The 19,769-nt window shown below is 42.5% G+C and overlaps 1 protein-coding gene across 1 annotated transcript; it reads left to right on the top strand.

Annotated features, from left to right (window-relative positions):
* The first annotated feature begins 3,652 nt into the window (after nt 1–3,652).
* On the top strand, nt 3,653–5,483 carry SLN (sarcolipin). The gene is made up of 2 exons (XM_026850844.1): nt 3,653–3,770; nt 4,832–5,483. Exon 2 carries the CDS (start codon nt 4,938–4,940, stop codon nt 5,031–5,033), a length of 96 nt encoding a protein of 31 aa, XP_026706645.1. The 5' UTR covers nt 3,653–3,770; nt 4,832–4,937; the 3' UTR covers nt 5,034–5,483.
* Nucleotides 5,484–19,769: the final 14,286 nt, after the last annotated feature.

Genomic DNA, 19,769 nt, shown 5'->3' with positions numbered 1-19,769 from the left:
TTAGTTATGTGTGACATACTGTGATTACAAGTACAGTATGTTGCTGCAAACTTGAGAACATACAGATAAGACATCAGTGCTTCAGGTGAGCCTGCTAAGAAAGATACTTGTGATTACACTAGAGCATAGCTGCCAGTTTAAAAATGAACCAATTATTAGCAGATTAAAAAAAAATATATATATACTACACTTACTGAGAAAGTTAATAATGAGAGCAAAAATGAATACAATCATCTGCTCTATGTAAGAATGGCTTTGAAAGATTATGTGCTACTTGATTAGCAGGCTGGGAAGAACTTGAGATAGTCACAGCAACTTTAAATATAGACCAGAGCCTTAAGTTTGAGTATGTGAGGCATGAAGAGGGAGCTTTGGCATGGGCCACGTGAAAGCTGAGAACATCCAGATCTGTCAGAAAAAGAAGAAAAAAATAAAAGTGCCAACAAGAAAATTATTCCGCATGGTATCTAAACCTTTGGGTTAGCATTTAAAGTAAAATCATTTAGTTAATTCTCATATTTATCTTCCTTCTACTTTCCTAATCAGTATTATATCACTTGGTTAAATAAACCATCCTTTTAAAGATATGGCCTTTAAGGTCTTTGGGCTTTTTGTTCATAAACAGCAGGAGTATGGTTTGTTGGGGTGGGACAGAGGTTTCAGCCTCTGGCAACTGCAGATTCTGATCTATGGCATATTGAAGTCAGATATTCAGACACTGGTTGGATTTACAGTTAACATCCAGGCACATTCCACAGCTCAGGCGTGTTTATTGGACTCCCTGCTCAGTGTTAAGTCCTTTTTTTTTTTCACAAGTTGCTCTCTCTGTGTGTATATGTGTGTGTGTATATATCTGTATATATATGTAAAAATATATATAGGAACATTCTGTCAGATGACATTAAAAGTAAATGTAACATACTTTGGCTCTTCTAAAGTTACTAGGGACTAACTCTGTCAATCAAATAGTGTTTCTTAGCTAGTTGGTCTCAGTTCTAGCAAATGAGCTGCCTTCAAATTACTGATAGGTTGATGAAAGTTACTTTCTCTGCTATATGGAATACTTGGTTTTGCTATTTCACTTTTGTAATGCTGAAAGTATGTAGGTTATTGTATAGAGAAGCTCAACCATGACCAAGTTGTCTGGTCTAGAACTGTTCATGGAATGAGCCATCACAGCTGCAGATCAGACCTTTGTGTTGAAGGGACACCCTGACAGTACGAGCAAGAGGGAATCATAAACCCAATCCTGTTTGTAGGCTCAATTTTGCAATCCCAATAGGCTGAATCCCAGAAGCTTGAGGATATTCAGCAAAGATCATGTTACATTTGCTGTGTTTCTGTATGCTTTCCCCAGATTTCCCTACCAGTCAGTATGTTGGGTTAGATGAACCTTTGTTCTGGTCCACTAATGAATTCTTGTGATCCATGGTCTCCTGTAAGATCCTCAGCACAAAAAATCAGGGAAGCATTTGTGCCTGCAGAGAGGAGTTAGAGTGTTCATCATGTGTGGTGATTAATGACATTTATACCATGGTTTTCCTACTTTGAAGAAGGGAAGTTTTCCAGCTATCATGGACAAAGTCCAAGAAGAAGGAGGTGAACAGGGACAGAGCATGAAGGGGCTCCCTGCCAGTGTGGAAGTGCAGATACAGGCCTGGGGACCAGACCTGAGGGGTTCTAGTTCAAGAAAGACTTTTTTTGAGTCTTCTGTTGGCAGAGAGTAAAATAAACCCCAAGATCTGTAAGATGCATAGCCCAGGGGGAATATTTGGGCACTGATGTGCAACATTTAATAATGAGAATCAATGGTACTCAAAGGTTTCACCCTTTTCCTAGTGGATATTTATGTGATCCATAGCCATTGCATGAGAAATCCGGAGATTTCTGCTTCAGAACATGACTGGGAAAGGAATGTCTTAGGGCAGGTTCATGGCAGACACACACCCTGCTTCCCTCGGCCTAAGGGGGAGCATTTTCAATCTGTATTTCCCAAATCCCCTGTAAGCATGGTACAGGTTTGCCCAAGTTTTCCTTGTGAGGACAAGCTTTGGTGGCACAACCCAGCAGAGCATGCATTGCAATAGGACCCTGCAAGCCTACTTAGCCACCTAACCCCTGAATGAGGCATCAGTTAAGCCTTTGCTCTTTCATCTGTATATTTTAGCACAGGACTCCCACGCAGCATGTTGGCTTTTGTGAACATGCTGCCTGGGTTTCTAGGAGGACAGTGAAGCTAATGAAGGGGAAGATTTCAAGAGTTCTGGTCCCCCTCCTACCTTCAGTGATTTTGTGGGAAGACTATTTAGAGAGATTATCCAGCAAAACCCAAGGAGCCCTCCCCTCCCCACCCCTGGTTACCCACAGCTTTTTGTTTTGTTGTGTTTTTCATTGGTTTGGTTTCCAGCCAGTTGGGCACCCTCACCGGGGGCATCGCACTGTGATGTGAGTGCTAGCACTGGTGCAAAGGGAGAAACCTGGGAGCTGATGGAAGGGAACTGTCACAGCAACCTTGGATACTCTGAGCTACAGTACCTCCCAGCATGCTCAAATATAAATATACAAAAGGCATCAGAATCAATAAATAATCTGCATGCTATATATCATGTGGTGTTTGGCAGTGAGAATAAGGCCAGCGTTGTGGATAACCTTACACACTTAAACCTGATCAGGATCCTCATGCTCATCTGGCAACACCGTTGCAGAAGTGACCCCTCTGACTTCAGTGGAAATACTCATATCATTCATCTGAAGTGAAGGCTCTGAGCGGGGGGAAACCCACAGCAGTGCAGGGCTGGCAGAGTCTGCTCCAAGTTCAGTCCAGCCCACTCTGCTGAGACTCTCTTTCAGCTATATTGATTTAAAGGAAACAAATAGCCATATGTTTTTGTTCACATACATAGCAAATTCTAGCAGTGCCTTGGGCAAAGATAGGGTGATGTGGGAATCACAGCTATCTAGGCCATAGAGCAGTGTGCTTTCTGGGAAGCAATGCTGCAGGATGGCAGAAATACTTCTCTGTATGCTCAGGCAGATGAAGCGTTAACATCAGCGTTGAAAATCAGCGAGGGAAGCGCATGCAGGTGAATTAGTGGCTCTTTAAAGCAATGGACTGTGCTTTTCAGACCTCCTAGTCACAAACTTTTCTGGGTTTCAGTAGTTTGTGTTTAAATGCAAAGAGTATTTTGCTCTTGCTCACTTTCTTTTAAATCCATATGAACTTGAGAAGCTGTGGAGACTATAGGTATATAGGACAGCAGCAGGTGTACTGTACTTAAGAAGGTAAATATGTAGACATGTCTCTATATCCTGGAAATGATCTTGAGAGATCCTGAATTCTTCACAGAAACTTCAGCAAGTGGATCTTTCTTTCCTTTTCTTTTTCCCACATCAGGGAAGACACCAATGAGCCAAAAGAAATTCTCTGTCAAATCTCATTGACTCTCAAGGGCTGTGCACAGCTCTGCTCTTAGCACAGCACCACGTCAGAAGAACTAAAAGAAGCAAATCTGCCCACAAAGCCCACTGCATAAACAACCCAACCCAAATCCCACAGCCCAGCTTAGCCCTTTTAAAATATTTTGGGGGTGATGTCAGCACTTGGGTTGCCAATGCACTTGTTGCTCTCCTCCCTCAGCCTACTTCAGTTCCTACACACGGACGGGGCATCCAGACCGAGCGGGAGATAGGCAGAAGCTTGGAGGGAAACAATATCTGCAGTGACCCAAAGTTCAGACACAGAACCACTGGACTCCATTTACCTCCTCAAGGTAAAAAAACTTGGCTTACTTATTGTCAGATTTTCTCTTGTCCAAGAATATAACAGGCTGGCAAAACAACTTAGGAATGTAGGAATTTTTTAACTACATGCATGGGGCTTTTAATATTTAATCTGCAAACTAAAACAGCCTCTATTTAAACTCTCTGTCTTCATGCTGGTATGGTCCCAGGGCTTCTCTTGTTTGCACCATAGATGTTACAGCCTGATCTGGTTTATCTGCTGAGATTGTGGTTGTGTGGCTGAAATTATTTGTCTAGAGTTTATGCCTCATTTGTTTAAAGATATTTTTATTTTATTTATGTGACATACAGATGGGATTAGTGCATGATACTCCTGATAAAGTATTTTCATTTCTCTGCATGAGCTCCAAAACCATATAAAATTCAAAACTTGCTGCAATAAAATAAATAAACCAAATAATCAACAGAAAAGTTTTTGAATACAACTTGAATGGGATTTCTGAAGAGGTGTATAGCAGCCTGAAAGTGCAGGAAGGTCAGAAGGTTCTTGAGAGAATACTATCTCATCCATAGGATTAACTCACAAAATTTATGAAGTTCTTCAGAAATGAAAACATCTAATCCTAGGTTCTCCTTGTACTTTTAGTGGGAACATAATTAATTCAGATTTATAAGTCTGTCTTTATAAAAGAATAGTTTGCACCTAGTTTCTTAAAAAATGAAAATATTCAAACAAATACAGGGATTTAAAGAACTCTAAACAGTTGTATATTTACAATGTATGTCTGTTGAAAGTAGTAAATGGGGCTTGGGCACTATTTGAAAATGCTTATACAAGGCAGCACTAATTTCCATGGACTGCTCACCCCTGTGCAGTATGTTTTGGGGTGACACTGAGAATGCACCTTTTCAAATGCTGGAAATCAAAGAAGGTGATAAGCTGCCAGAGATAGCTTTTATTTTTTAGCGTCCCCAGTGCTTATTAACTTCTAGCCACTGAAACAACATTTATTTACACTGATATAAATAGCTCTGTTGAACCTGCCACCTTCATGCATCTGTTCTTCACATATTTTTCTTTTTCCTTAAGAGTCCGTGACCTGAAGTTGAGCTCAAGGACGCTCCCAGGCAAATCACTGAAGTTTTCCCTTTGCTCTGCCTGCTGACTGCTGCTCTCCCTTGATTAGTGCCGAAAAATGGAGCGATCCACACAAGAACTTTTCCTCAACTTCATGATTGTCCTGATTACTGTATTGCTCATGTGGCTCCTTGTGAAGTCTTATCAGGATTAAAAGACAATCAGAAACTCTGAGAGGTGATTTAAGTGTGTATCTCAGCAGACATAAGTAGCACTGACAGCACACCTCTGTGATTAGCTTTCAGTCAGTTGAGGATGTCATGAATCTTTTTTTACTCTCTCATCTGTTGCCTGTACTAATGTTTGTGATGGGTCTGTGATGGTCTATTCTGCAGTGATCCAGCTGTAAAATGTAAAATGCAAGGTCCTTAGGAACTGTTCAATGTGGCTGTCTCCTTTGGTAGTTACTGTGAATGCTGTAGCCCCCGTCCACCATGCCAGCTTGTTTGGGGTCGGTGTTAGGTTCTCGAGGGTATAAAACTGCAGTATGCAATGTAACCATCTGTATTAACCAGTGTAAGAGGCACAAGCTCGCTTAGCAGAAAGGAATGTGAAACCTCTACTTCCACTTGATCGTTTCACTTAAATAAAGAACATGTAAAACGATTTCTTGTAGCATTCCTTATCCCTCTCCTGGCCCGACTGCTGTTCGAGACCTGCTGATAACTGTGGTACAGTGTGCTGTGCCAGTCTGGTGGTTCGCTTATTCCTTCCACCTGCATTTTTGTTTGGGTTTTGATTTCTGGGTTTTTTTAAATGGTGTAGAGTGGAAATCCTACAGCTTGACAGATGTGTAGCCACAAGAATGAGCTGTTTGGGTCACTTCTCTGTCCAGAGTAACTTACACCATTGGTGCCTGTGTATGTGGACTTCAAAGAGAACTTCTGTCCCACTAGGGTGTTGTCAATAATGGCATTTTCTGAAGCTGAATTTCAGGCAGGGATTCCCAGGGTCCTATTTTTGGCCAAGCTATACTTGGAGAAGAGCCTGGAGGGACAAGCCTGGGTCAGTCGCAGGTGTTGGTGCCCGCTGGCGCCCCAGCCCTGCTGCAAGTCTTGCCCGGGGTAGCGGTCCCTCGGGGCCCGCTGTGGCATGCCAGGCACCGCAGCACAGCCACATTCAGCCTCAGCAGGACGAGGTGTGAGTGTGTCTGCGTTGCTGTGATGGTGTCATTACCTGCTAAAAAATCTTGAGCCATCTTGAAGAGCCAACAGTCCCTGGGTCTGTGAAATCAGTAATTAAACTCCTCCTAGGCATTCTCCATCTGTTATTTTAATAGCTTCAGCATCTTTTACAAAGTACAGCTCTCTGTAGGAAGGCAGTTAGATGTGTGTCACACTGTTGATACAGGTTTCCTTGTCCTTCAAGAACCTGCAAGGAATGGGCAAGATCGCGGAGCTGTGCTGCGAGTTACCCACTGTATGGTTAGGCAGAGCAGTGCTGGTCGTGACAGCTGGGACTCGGGCCTGGGATTTAAGGAAAGACAGCAAACGTTGTGGTAGCACCACATGTTAAATGTGTGTGTTGCCTAAGGATTGCCAGTAAATGACCTGTTGCTCTGTGTCACTTGTATTGTCCATCCAGATTGACAGCCAACCCCACTGCAGCTGGTGACACTCATCCTCCCATTTAAGAAATCCCCACTCCAATGCAATTATAAAAATCACCTCTTGTTTACTCTTGGCTGCAACTGAGCAAACCTCCTTCTAGCATTTCCAGGGATGGCAAATTTTTTGCAAGAAAACTGAGACACTGAAATGAAATTTTGCCAGCAGTGGATGCAGTCTTTCTCTGCATCCCACCTTGCACCAGATGCTGCTGTATTTTCACGAATTTATATGGTTGGTTTGTGTTCATAAGCTTGTCTGAGAAGTATAGCAGTGGCTGGAGAAGGACATGGAAAAATCTATTTTTAAATACAGTGAATACTTGATAATTCAGTATGAAAGACTCTCATCTTTCACCAGCTGTGACTCCCTACCCCAGCTGAACATGGTGTCTTCATCCAGCATTATCAGATCTTTCCTTGTGACTTGAAAACAGATTTTCAGAGTCTGTCATGCATCACGGCTTTCACGGGGGACCTCATAACTATGTGCCAGTCCCACCTGGCAGGGCTGAGACTTTTCTGCCAGTCCCAGAGCATGTGGCTACTGCCCAGGGAGAGCCATGACATCATGAGCAAATTGACATGTTTGGGCTCATCTGAGGCTAGCAATGGGAAAAATAGTGATGTGGGTTCACTACCTGAACCATAAATGGTTCAGCAACAACTCAAATTGATCCTTGTATTTCTCAGATAGGAAGAATCACAGGATCATAGAATGGTTTGAGTTGGAAGGGATCTTAAAGATCATCTGGTTCCAACCCCCTGCCATGTGCAGGGACACCTTCCCCTAGCCCAGGTTGCTCAAAGCCCCGTCCAACCTGGCCTTGAACACTGCCAGGGAGGGGGCAGCCACAGCTTCTCTGGGCAACCTGTGCCAGTGTCTCACCACCTTCACAGGAAAGAATTTCTTCCTTATATCTAATCTAAATCTACTCTCTTTCAGTTTAAAACCATTACCCCTTGTCCTATCACTACACTCCCTGATAGAGTCCATCTCCATCTTTCCTGTAGCCCCCTTTAAGTACTGGAAGGTCGCTATAAGGTCTCCCTGGACCCTTCTCTTCTCCAGGCTGAATAACCCCAACTGTCTCAGCCTGTCCTCATCAGAGAGGTGCTCCAGCTCCCCAGTCATCTTCGTGGCCTCCTCTGGACCCTCTTGAGCAGGTCCAAGTCTTTCTTATGTTGAGGGCCCCAAAGCTGAACACAGCACTCCAGGTGGGGCCTCATGAGAGTGGAGTAGAGGGGGAGAATCACATCCCCTGACCTGCTGGCCACACTTCTCTTGATGCAGTCCCAGATGCGATTGGCTTTCTGGGCTGAAAGTGTATATTGCCAGGTCATATTGAGCTTCTTGTCAACCAACACCTGCAAGTCCTTCTCAGAGCTGCTCTCAATCCATTCTCCACCCAGCTTGTGTTTGTGCTTGGGAAAAACAGAAAATATTCTGGAGCGTTTGGGCCACGCACAACTTTTAGCCATCAGTTTTTTTGAGAGTAGACGATCATCTAACTTTGACAACACGATTAAGGTAAAGCACCCCAAACAAGTTGCTAGTGTGCTAGCTGAAGTGAAAACACCAGTCTAAGTGGTTTTATTTTCGGGCTTTTATAATTTTAAAGCAGATTTTGAATGAGATAAGTTATTTTCCTCAGTCATTTTCTGAAAACTGAAGAAAAAGGCAATTTAACAGCTAGTGCCAGATGTTGTTTGACATTAGTGTCAAAGAGCATCAGGCAAATACACATATACAGACAAAATTTCCCGGTTTGAGGGACAAAATATGGATGTTTGGTGTAACCCTTGAGTCTCAAACTCGTTCCGTTATCTTCCTGCTTGGCAAAGAAGCCCTGGAGGACAGGTGGCTCTCTGATGATGTATGTTACCAGAATTCTCCAGTCCTTTTCAGTGTAAGGGAGACCAAGAACACCAGAGGACTTCTGGGCTAACAGTGACTTATCTTTAGTTTATCAGCAAAATTATTTTAGGCAAAAAAATGTATTAAAAGTATACTTTAGAGTAAGCAGCTGTGCTAAGTTTAACAGCTTCCCTGGGCAAACTCTTTCAGTGCTTGACCACCGTCACATTAAAAAAGCTTTTTGTAATATTTAAATGTAATTTGTGTATTTCAGTTTTTGCCCACTACCGCTTGTTACTGGGCACCACTGAGAAGAGTCTGGCTCTGTCTTCTTCATTCCCTCCCATCAGGTATTTACATACCTTGATAAGATCCCCCTGAGTCAGTAGATGGGGGGAGGTGACATACTGGGGCTGAACAGTCCCAGCTCCCTCAGCTTTTTCTCACGTCAGATGCTCCAGTTTCTTCATCGTCTTCATGGCCCTTTGCTGGACTCTCTCCAGTATGTCCACATCTCTCTTGTACTGGGAAGCCCAGCACTAGACACAGCATTCCAGATGTGTTTTACCAGTGCTGAGCAGAGGGAAAAGATCATCTCCCTCAGTCTGCTGGCAATGTTCTGACTGATGTAGTCCAGGATGCTGTTTGGTTTCTGCCACAAGGGCCCATTGCTGGTGTCCACAATGAGCCCCAGGTCCTCTGCAGAGCTGCTTTCCAGCTGGTTGGCCCCAGCCTGATCTGGTGTCTGGGGTTATTTCTCTCCAGGGACAGAACTTGGCACTTCCCTCTGTTGAACTTCATGAGGTTCCTGTTGTCTCATTTCTTCAGCCTGTTGAACAGGATAACTCTCTGGTGTATCAGCCACTCCTTTCAGTTCTATACATTCACATACTTTACATCATTTTAATTAACCCATACCTGTTTTAAGATGTGGACATCTATCCATGCTTTCTGGCCCCTAATGCATTATGAATGATGTACCATGAAAAGTATTTATTATGTAAGCTCTCCTTTATATCACAAGCTATTTTTTGTTTTCAAATATATGTGTGTGTATGTATATATATATATATATTCATACATATATATGTATGTATATCAACATTTGACCTGCTAGAAGTTTTACACATAGTGTGCACAGGAGATGAATGCAGCACAGTACCTTCTCATGGAGAGGATTGCCAAGGTGACACTACACTTACCCTGTTCCCTCTCCCATCCCACCTCCTTTATTAAAGGCACTTTGTATAGAAGTGCCAATGGCAACAGAAATGGTAGTTGGTCATGACTTTGACATGACCTGAACAAGGCAATTTTCATTCTGGCATCTAAGTATAGATTAATTAGCCTCACCCAGAACCAAAAGTTCAGTGGTGGCCTTTCCATCCAGTTTACCAGGCTTTGGATCAGACTGTAGCTACCTAATTTTAGATGTTCAGATTTCAAAAGTTTGGCTCTAGGCCTGGTAATTCAGAATTGCTAATCACTCGGCACTTCACTCAGCAGAAACTAGAGACACAGGATGTTCAACATACTTTTGGGAAAAATCAGACCACTAGTTTGTGTGCCTGGTTACCAACCTAGAAAACAAATTTTAGACACTGAGATTTGAAACTTTGGCTAAACATTAGAAAATTATTCAATGGGGTTTACCAAAATACTTTTAACAATCAAAAGTGTTTTCAGTCAAAACCAGTTTCTATATTTTTTTTTTCAAGAGAAGTGTTCTCACCAAGGAAAACTAAAATTTTTCAAATGCAAACACCATGCTTGAAAACCAACTGTGTCCATTTTGCTTTTGAATGATGTGATGGCTGCAGTAGACTGTGTGGTTTGTGCCCCTTTTCTCCTATATTGCCCAGGCTCCAGAATCAGACAGGTTCTTTATGCTGTGTGACATAATCAGCCACACTTATGTGTCACCACCAAGTGACAGGGTAGGAAACTGCTATGCAATGAGAGAGAGATGAGCATGGAAAAAAAAGTGATTGTCACCAAGGAACCACATGTGCTGCATTTCTAAGTGGGTTGATTACAAACCATTTCTTGCTGACATTTTTTAGTTTGCAAAGATTCACTCAAAATTCCATTTTCTGTGGAAAAAATCACACACTGTGTAAGCTCTGTTTGTGTGTGTGTGTTGTATGTGTGCTTAGTAGATGACATAGAAGAAGAAGGAAAGGCAAAACCCAAGGTTCTCAGCTGTATCAAGACAGCCTTCCTGTGTATGCATATAAGTTTTCTCTAGAACAAACCAAGAAAATGTGAAGCTCAAATAACTTCCTTGCTACATTGCAAGTCCAGCACAGTTCTATTTATACAACTGCATTTGGAAGAGTCCCAAAGCTGATAGACACCCTTGCAATTCAATAAGATCTTTGCATAATAATTATCTATATTTTGGTGGTGCAGTGAGCTAGAAGGGATCAATAAGACTGACAGCTGCTGACACATTGGGATGCCATCGCAGGGGCTCCTAAATCATTCTTCACCTACACAGCTGAGCTAGTTTGCCCCCTGTGTGTAGGATTTACCCATAGATTAGCGTCTGCAGGTCTGAGCTGGAAAAGCCTTTGGCGCATTTCCCAGGGCCGTATACAGCTGGTGCTCAAGCCAGTCAACTCTGACCTCTTAGCTTAACAGTTCAGCTGTCAGCTTCTAAAGAGTGATGACAGTATTTTCAAGCAGGCTCCATTATGCTTATCAGCTAATGCTAATCTCTACTCAAATTGGACTGATCTGCGAGAGCATGCAAAGAAGCATAAATTCATGCAAAATGAATGGAGGTGGCCAGTTTGTGCCAGTGTGTGCTATATTGCACTTGTACTTGCCAGTTCTTTGCTGTAGTGGGTGGATGAGGGAAATGAGTAATAATTTGGTTTGGCAGCAGTTGTTAGCTGAATGTAGACCTATGCTTCCTTATACTATGGCTTGTACAGCAAGGTCCAGAAGGACGTTTATATGGTGCATGGATGTGCCTTGATCTATTGACCTTGCATATATGCTTCTTCGTGTACCCAGAAGAGCAGCCAGATCTGTGTCTCTCTTCCAAATGACTGTTTTCCTTGTGCTTCACCTCTCCCCTCTTGGAAGGCAGGGAGTGGCTTTTCTCTCTCGGTCTCATGGCCAGAGCGGTACACAGTCTACCACAACAGTATCATACCCTGCTCATGTCTGCTCTGCACTGCTGTCCCTGCCCATGTGTGTGGAGGTCTGGAATGAATGGGGGACAGGTGACCTGAAGATCAAATTGATGGGGTCAGGATATTCACAATGACCCGGGTATCTAACAGTTTTGTAGGAGGGACTCAATCCCTTGTAGAGATGTGCCTTGGGAGAAGGGCTCCTGGAGAAGATCCTACCTTGTGCTCGTAGAAATATGCACATTTTTATACTCTCTTGATGTAACTTTGGTCTTGCACATTACTGTGACAGCCTGGCCTAGATGTTTCCTCCAAAACATCTAGCAGGAGTGACCCAATTCCTTAATTAGAATCACGGAACGCACTTAGCAATAAACAATCTAGAATGGATTTCACATGTACCTCTTTTCCTTGCAGTATTCAACCATTTTCTGTTCAGCTTCTTGTCCTCAGACATCTGTGGGCAGAAAACAGGGACATAATTTTTTAAATACCTGCAGTTTAGTTTTATTGACAACTGCCAGTTTCAGTAGGATTAATCTGAGCCTTTCAACTACATTAGGAAAGATCTGCTTCTGCATGCTGCAAGCCATTTCCCCAAAGGACTTCAATGGAGCTGGATATATCAGACAAGGATTGGCCCCTTTGTGTTTCCCTGGTTCTGATCTGCTCTCTGCAAAACTCTGTTTCAGCATCACCTGGAAGAGATATATGCCAGAAATAATTTTAGATCTTTCACTGAAACCCAGTTTTGAATAGAATTTCACTATAATAAATCTTACATTCTATATTTATTAAGCTATATTAATACTTTAATCAACATACAATTTGGAAACGCTAAGTTTCACACTTAAAATCCATAGCTGTATTTCAAACTGTACCTTTAAATTGCTAGGTTCTAAAACTTATTGGACTATGAACAAAATAATTAAAAACAATTAACTGAGTTTAACAGCTTATTTTTGCTGCATTTTTTTTACAGTCCCAGTAGAACTTTAAATCTAGCCCAGTTTTTTAAATCAGTTTTATCTTGAATGGTTTAAAATTAAGTAAACTCAAAACCTAATAAGCATTGAAAACACTAAACCTTAGTTGTTTTTTATTTTCAGCCTAGGATACTTCCCTGCTCAACTATACCTCTGTGTACTTCAGCTGCATTTTCACTTGTGTGTCAGCAAAGTAATTAAACTGAAAGTATTCAATAAGATACATTCAATTCTGTGTCATAATGAGGCTAAATAAAGTCCCCTGTGAGAGTAAGAAGTGGGAATTCCTACCTGTCACACAAGAGTCACACTCACCTTGCAGTCTTGGTTGTGAATTCTGGCTCTTTCTCTACTGAGGCTGTACTCACCTGAGCACAGACAGTACTGAAAACTCTCTTGGGGAAAGCTTGTCTGCATAAGCAGCCAGCCCCAGAGCTATAGTGCTCATCTAGATGTAAAATCATATCATACTGCATCCTCTGATAAGGAACAGGATGGAAGTCAACAAAATTCAGATGGGAAACAACTGCAATTTCAACAAATAAAGGCCTATTTAGACAGAATCAGACCAAGCCCAAAGTTAAACATACTTTTTTTCTGAAAGTTACTAATTATAAAATGAAGTTGGGTGGACTGGAACATCTGGTTGTTAATCAAAAGTCGCTTATAATAGAAGTGGTCACTGGGAAACAACCAGTAGGATATGGTGATAACACAAATATCAGAAAGACAGAGATGGTATCAATAAGGAAGATGCAGCATACATTAAAGAAAGCTTTAGAAAAATAAACTAACTGTTCAGAAAAATAATACAGTACCCCTCTAGTATGACATTCAAAAATAGGAAAAAGTGCAAGGACTAAACTGTCAACCAGAATATGACATGCTACTGGACACCAGCAAGGCTGTAAGGCAGAAAGCACAGTGGTCACAGAAAGCTTCAGTTACACACCACCTCCAAAAAGTGGGGGAAAGTCAGACTGGGCTCTAATTCATGATACATTTTTTAACAACATAAATTATTGTTTCTTGGGCAGTCAGACATCACAGAAGGAGAACCTGTGTAGTCATTAACAACACACAAGATCAGGATGAAATGTTACCTTTCAAAAGTGATGGTGTGATAGTGACCACAATGTGCACGAGCAAAACATCTTTATGGGAATAGGAAGACCAGAATAAGAATTAGCAATGCACAGGGAGTAATTATAAATAAAATACTGGCATTCAAAACACAGAAAATGCATCCAGATTGGAAAAACTGAAAAGAACGCAGGAAAGTTAAATAAAAAATCATGAGGAGGGCAAGAAATAATGGGTAACACCGGGCCAGATGCATGAACAGCTAATAATAAAACACATCAGAAATGGGAAACCTGTCATGGAGACTGCAGGGTCTGCAGATGATAGATGTACACCAGGAGTGCTCAGAGAATGTAAGTTTGGTACAGGAGAGGTACATTAATCACCTGCAGCAGTGCTCAGTGTGGAAGGGCTTAGGAGGGTTTCCACACTAGGATACTTATCTGCAGGTGATGAGTTGGAGAAAGGGCCAGAAGTCAATAGAATGAACAGTGATATATCAGGAGGACCAGACAATGTTCAACTAGTAATTTTAAAGGAGCTCAGATATGAAATTGCTTGCTTAGTTACTGTGAAATGTAACCTATTGCTCATGTCAGGCTGGTACCAGAGGAACAGAAGGTGGCAGATACAGTATCAGTTTTCAAGAGGGCTGCAGAGGAGAGCTGGGCAGTTACAGACCAGGAAGTTTCATTTTCATAATGGAAAAATCCCTGAAGTACAGAAAAGCACACAGATAGAATTCAAATGCACGTAAGTGGAAAACATCAGCAAGGCTTCTGCAAAGGGAAGCCTGCTCTTGGTATATATTACAGCTTTGAAAGATTCAGTAAAAGTGAGCTGATCGATACATTAAAAAAACCCTGGACTGTCATGGGGTAGCATGGGGAGTTCTCCCTTTAACTGGTTGAAAGACAGAAAAAAGGTTCAGAAAAAAAGCAGTGAAATTGCATAATAAAGGGAGATTCATAAGAGACTTCATTGTTTAACATACTTACAGGAAAAGCAGGATTGCAAAATTTTCTGCTGGTACAAATGTCATAGATGAAGAGTTGTAGAAAGCCAAATGTTAAGTGATAAAATGGTAGATGACATTATAAGTTGACAAATGTGAAGTGGTACACAAAGGGAGAAAAATCACTCCAATGGAAAATAATGATCACAGCAGAAACTGGCACACAGGAAAGGTCTGGGAATCACTGCAGAGAGTTCCCTGAACACATCAGCTTCACGGTCAGTATTGGAAAAATTGCAGAAGGGCAATAAAATGATTAAAAACATTATGACAACTTTGGCTTGAGAAGAAATTATAAACAGACTAGATCTCTTTAACTTGAAAAAAAAAAGGTGACTGAAGAAAGGATATGAGTAGTAACAAATAAGGGCACATGGACTGGCTGTTTACACTTTCTCAGTCCATCAAATAAATAGCAAACATAATAGGGGCATATAAAATGAAGAAAGGCATTTCACAGAGCAAAATCGAACTTTAAAGCTCAGAAGTACAAGATGTTCTGAAAGAAAACAGGACAGATATGTTTAAAAATGTTTAGACAAATCTGTGGAAGGAAATAAAACAACATCATGACCTGTTAAATAGGAGGATAGACGTGCTGACTACATAGGAAGCTTAACCCGCAGATTGCTAAAGCTCAGAAGGTATTCTGAAGAGTTGTTTCTCATCGTTTTACTTATTGTCAGGGCACCACAGGGGTTGGGGGCTGCCCAGGGATCACAGAGCAGGGCCTGGAAGCCAGGGCCCATCCCACCACCCCAGTCATGGATCAGGGCAGGCCAGGGGCAAGCAGTGGTAGGCCCAGCAGCAGACCTCAGACACCTCACTGGGAATGGTGATGGACCAAGTAAGAGAAATGAGGGTTATTAACAATCTTCAAATATATACAACAAAACAACAAAGAAGAAAGCAATAAACTATTCTTCCTGCACACAAATTAATGGGCTTGAATGTTAGAAGAGGAGATTTCAGAGCAGTTTTCTTAATCTAAATCATAAAGGTACAGTTGAGTACTATGCTACACTGTTGAGAGATGTGGGGCTACCAATATCAAGAGATGCTGTCAGTGGTTTCTAAGAATGGGTTCAAACATCCATCTGAAATAGTTTATAGAAGCTGTCTTAGCTTGGGGAGCTTCCACAAAAGGCTACCCTTCTTTCAGTGCTTAAGAGGTCTCAGCCTCCCCATCCTGGCTCAGTGAAGAGGAAGATATTTTCCAGTGGAGAAAAAGGCTAATAGAAAGTTTCTGCAATTTGCTTACAGGTACTAACAGTGAGTATGTGAACAAGCCAGTCTTCATTTTTCTTGATGTAATTTAGAAAGTGTTTAGGTGATTTAGAGCAGTGTTTCCCAGCATGGAACATGCTTGCCTCAGGGAAAAGTGCTACAGAAATTTTATTTCCTCCAGGCTGCTGCAGCCTCTTTGGGATCAGGTCTTGGAGTGCAGCATCCTTGGCAGTCTTTCTCCAAGGTGAGGGCATTCACAACAGCTGACTCCTGTCCATCATAAATAGAATCATAGAATATCTCAAGTCAGAAGTGGACCCATAACGATCATTGAGTCTCTGATCCTTGCAGGACTACCTAAAACTGAAACATGACTAAGAGCATCGTCCGGACGCTCCTTGAACACAGACAGGCAAACTGAATGAAAATCTCCCAGTACAGTTCCAAACTCTTGGGGGGGCACAGCCTCAGCATGATTACCAAACTCTGATTTCCACCAGAAACCCAAGTATAATTAACCTAATTTGATTAACAGTGTTTTCCTGGAGATAGTTAAGATAGGGCAGCCTTAGCCTGGCCTGCGAGCGGGGTCCCCGCAGCACGGCGGCCATGCTGGCGCCGCCCGCCGCTGTCCAGGGTGCTGAACCCGCGGCCGGTCTCCCTCGGCCGGTGCCGGGGCGCCCGGGCACAGTGCGGGCCGCGGGACGGACACTGACACAGGGGCAACGGGGTCCTCCAAAAACTCTGGGGTTTGTTTGTACAAGATCCGAAAGCTCTTGCTTTTAGCCCAGAACGTTCCTTGCTTATAACTCGGGGGGATCAACGAGAAGGCAAAATGGGAGGCTCTTCTTAAAAATATTGGTGCTTATAGTTTTGAAATTGCCTTTTTTATTTTATTTTTTTTCTCTTATGACCTGAAATTAATCGTATAGTCAGACATCAGTGGCGAAGACTAGGTTATGGGGGCCTTGCAAGAAGAAAAATTTTGAAGGTGGACTGAAACCTTGGTTTGAGCAAGTAAGAATACAGGTGAAAGAAATGAGTAAGGAGACAAAATGCAGTGAAGGCAACGGCATGATAGTTAACTCATTATTGTTAGAAACTGGAAAATGTAGCAGGCATTGAACAACAGAAGCTGCCCCCTCTACCTGGGGAATTTGACTTTCTACATTTAGATGTCGCTTAAGTGTCAGATTTCAAGTGTTGCAGAATGATGATGTGATAGCTTTAAACAAGACAAGACATTATCTTCCATGCTCGGTATTTATAGAGAGAGTAAGAAACTTCAGCCATGTCAGAGAAGCAGCTGCTACAGTAGCTGAACCAAGGTAGTGAGATCCTACGCAAAAGTTTTACTCATCAACTATAAATAAAGATACTTCAGTCTCAAAGGATATCTACTTGTTTTTTGTAGAAAGATTCCTCATGACTGAAGCAAGGAAGGAGAGCTTGGGAATTCAGGCCTCTCCCAGTGTGCTAGCATAATTAAAATCTAGATTATTTTCCACTGCACCTCATTTTTCCCAAATGTGATAAGTAGGTGTCATTTGTCCATGTACAGGGATTTTGTGAAACTGAATTCCTTCTGATGTGCAAAGCATTACTTGTCCTGGCTGGAACATGGCTACTGGGAATCAGTCATACAACAGCTTGCTGAGATACGTTGATATTGTGTAGGCTTGTTAATAAAAATGTTATCTTGCTAAAATACAGTATTTTTTCCCATTGAAGTGTTTGTTACAGGTAATTTAATATGAAGGAAATTTATTATAACTGCTTTGATCCTAAGAGCAGTGAGCTGAGGTATTCCAGAATTAACTCTTGGCAGACTACAAGACAGAAGTCCCACTGCTTGTGCATCACTCTGAAGTTCCCAACTGCCTGGGGGTACTTCAGATTCATTTTTTTTTTTTTTTTTAGATAGGTATATAGTCTTAGAAACAGTTTAGCTTGTGCTTATCTCCCTCTCTGAAGTTTAGGCATTTGCTATTAGGGTTATATTGTAGATGAATATTTCACAGATGATCTAATCCAAATGGTATAGGCTGCAGTGCCTGCCATGATGCTCTACCTCAAAGGAAGTTCTCTCTCTGGAAGGAAGAAAGTCTCTAACTGCCATCATTCAAATGTCTAGGAGCTCTCATTGCTGTGCCTGAAAAACAATGGAACAGAACTGTGGCATAGAAATTAATTACCATTGTGTATGTGACTTATAGGCAGTGATTATAGACATCCATAATAAATTTAAGAGGATCACTGTTGTGATGTTTAATTTGTATTTATAGGTGCAAATTAAGAATACAGAATAAATCATTGAAGTGCCAGCATCTCTCCCCATGACTTGCAGTTCAGACAGCTCCAAAATGACTTGAACTGCTGCAGGTTGCCAAATGCACTTCACCACCTCTCTGTAGCTTTTGGATTTCTATTGGAATTAGAAATGAGGCTTAGTGCTCAAAAGGACTGATCCTTCCACATGATAAAAAAGTCACTGACTGGCTTTTCAAATAGTCTCTGAGGATATGAATGCTTAACCTAGCTTTTAATATAAGGGCACTCATACCACCAATCAATGAAGACTTTCTGACCCACTCAGTAGGTAGTTGATGTTCACATCTCCCTCAGACCTGCCTTTTTTCCCAGCAAATGAGGGAGAGCACCATGCTGGGATTATAACTCCTTGCTGGGACTCAGGATCCCCTCTTCTTTGCTGCTGCGGGATTCATCTCTTCTGGCCAGATTTGGAGCCGGTGTAAATTTGCACAACTTCACAGTAGACAGGCATGATTATACTAACTGAGGCTTGTCTCAGGCATGGACAATAGAAATAAATTCTATTCTGCATGACAGAAGCAGCTGATTCTCCCTGAAGAGAGCCTGGGGCAGAACAACCCCGTGCACTAACCTAGCTGCTGAGCTAGAGAAACTCTGCATTCCCCACGGAGCTACATGCTCATGCCCCTTTCCCACAGCCCTCAGGAAAGGTGCAAAGCAGTTGGAGCAGCAGCCTTGAGACAGCCAAGCTTAGAGCAACCCTCCTACCCCTGGTGTCACAGTGGCCCCCTGCAAGCTGGGCCAGGGCAGGATGGGAGGAGGGGGCTCACCAGGTCAGCTGGTGCCTGCTCAGACCTCTGCTCCCACCGTTCTTTTTCTGCTCTGTTTTAGCCACAGAGCTACAGAGACGTGACACCCACATCCTCCGTTTCTCTGCCAAATATGTGCAACAAAGGTGAAAGGGAGAGAAGCTGAAGGGGCAGTGGGGACAGAGACATAGAAACTCGAGGCAAAGTGTGTGTCAGCTGGCTTAAATTCAAACCAACAGATGTGAATGGAAAAGTGGGAGAAAGTGAAGAGGCAGATTATAGCCTAGTCACAGAATCTTAAAGGAACATGTGGGAACATCCAGAGCCAAATCAGCATCAAAATACCCCTATCAAAGAGAGGCAACAAACTGCATCCTCACATCTTCTGCATCCTGCCCCTCTGGCGTTCCCCCCATCCAGCACGTCAAGCAGGGGAAGCTTCACCAGGGTGAGCAGGCAGGTTTCATAGGCTGGATCAGCCTGAGAGGTCTGTGTCACAAGGTGCAGAACACATGCCATTCCCATCAGCTAGGACTGAGTTGACTCAAAAAGACCAAGTCCTTCCCAGGAGCCAGTCTGCAACTCAGCAAAACTCACACCTGCCTTTGAGCAGGCAAGGATGGCTCATGTGCTCAGGTAGTGCTTGCTTAATGGGTCTTGCCAGATGGATGCCTTTGTTTGACAAGGGTGGGTGACAAAAACTAAGTGGCTGAGCTTGTTTACTGCTTTTGAGGATTTTGGTACTGGTTTTGCTTGGTGTACGCACTGGTGATTGGCCTGTGGTGAGACGGGCACTGCACAAGTGCTTTCCTGGATGAATTAAAAGAAATCCACTCAGAATAGAGCACATCACCAGGGAAAAGATACAGCACTCAGCTGTCAAATGCCT

Source organism: Athene cunicularia (genome assembly GCF_003259725.1).
Source record: "Athene cunicularia isolate RWA chromosome 1 unlocalized genomic scaffold, athCun1 chr1_part1, whole genome shotgun sequence".
NCBI lineage: Eukaryota > Metazoa > Chordata > Aves > Strigiformes > Strigidae > Athene > Athene cunicularia.
Note: the sequence above shows the minus strand (reverse complement) of the source record. Positions and strands in the feature narration are given on the sequence as shown.

Bases quoted from the DNA above. Each gene is read 5' to 3' on its own strand.
- SLN (XM_026850844.1), top strand. From the start codon at position 4,938: ATGGAGCGATCCACACAAGAACTTTTCCTCAACTTCATGATTGTCCTG.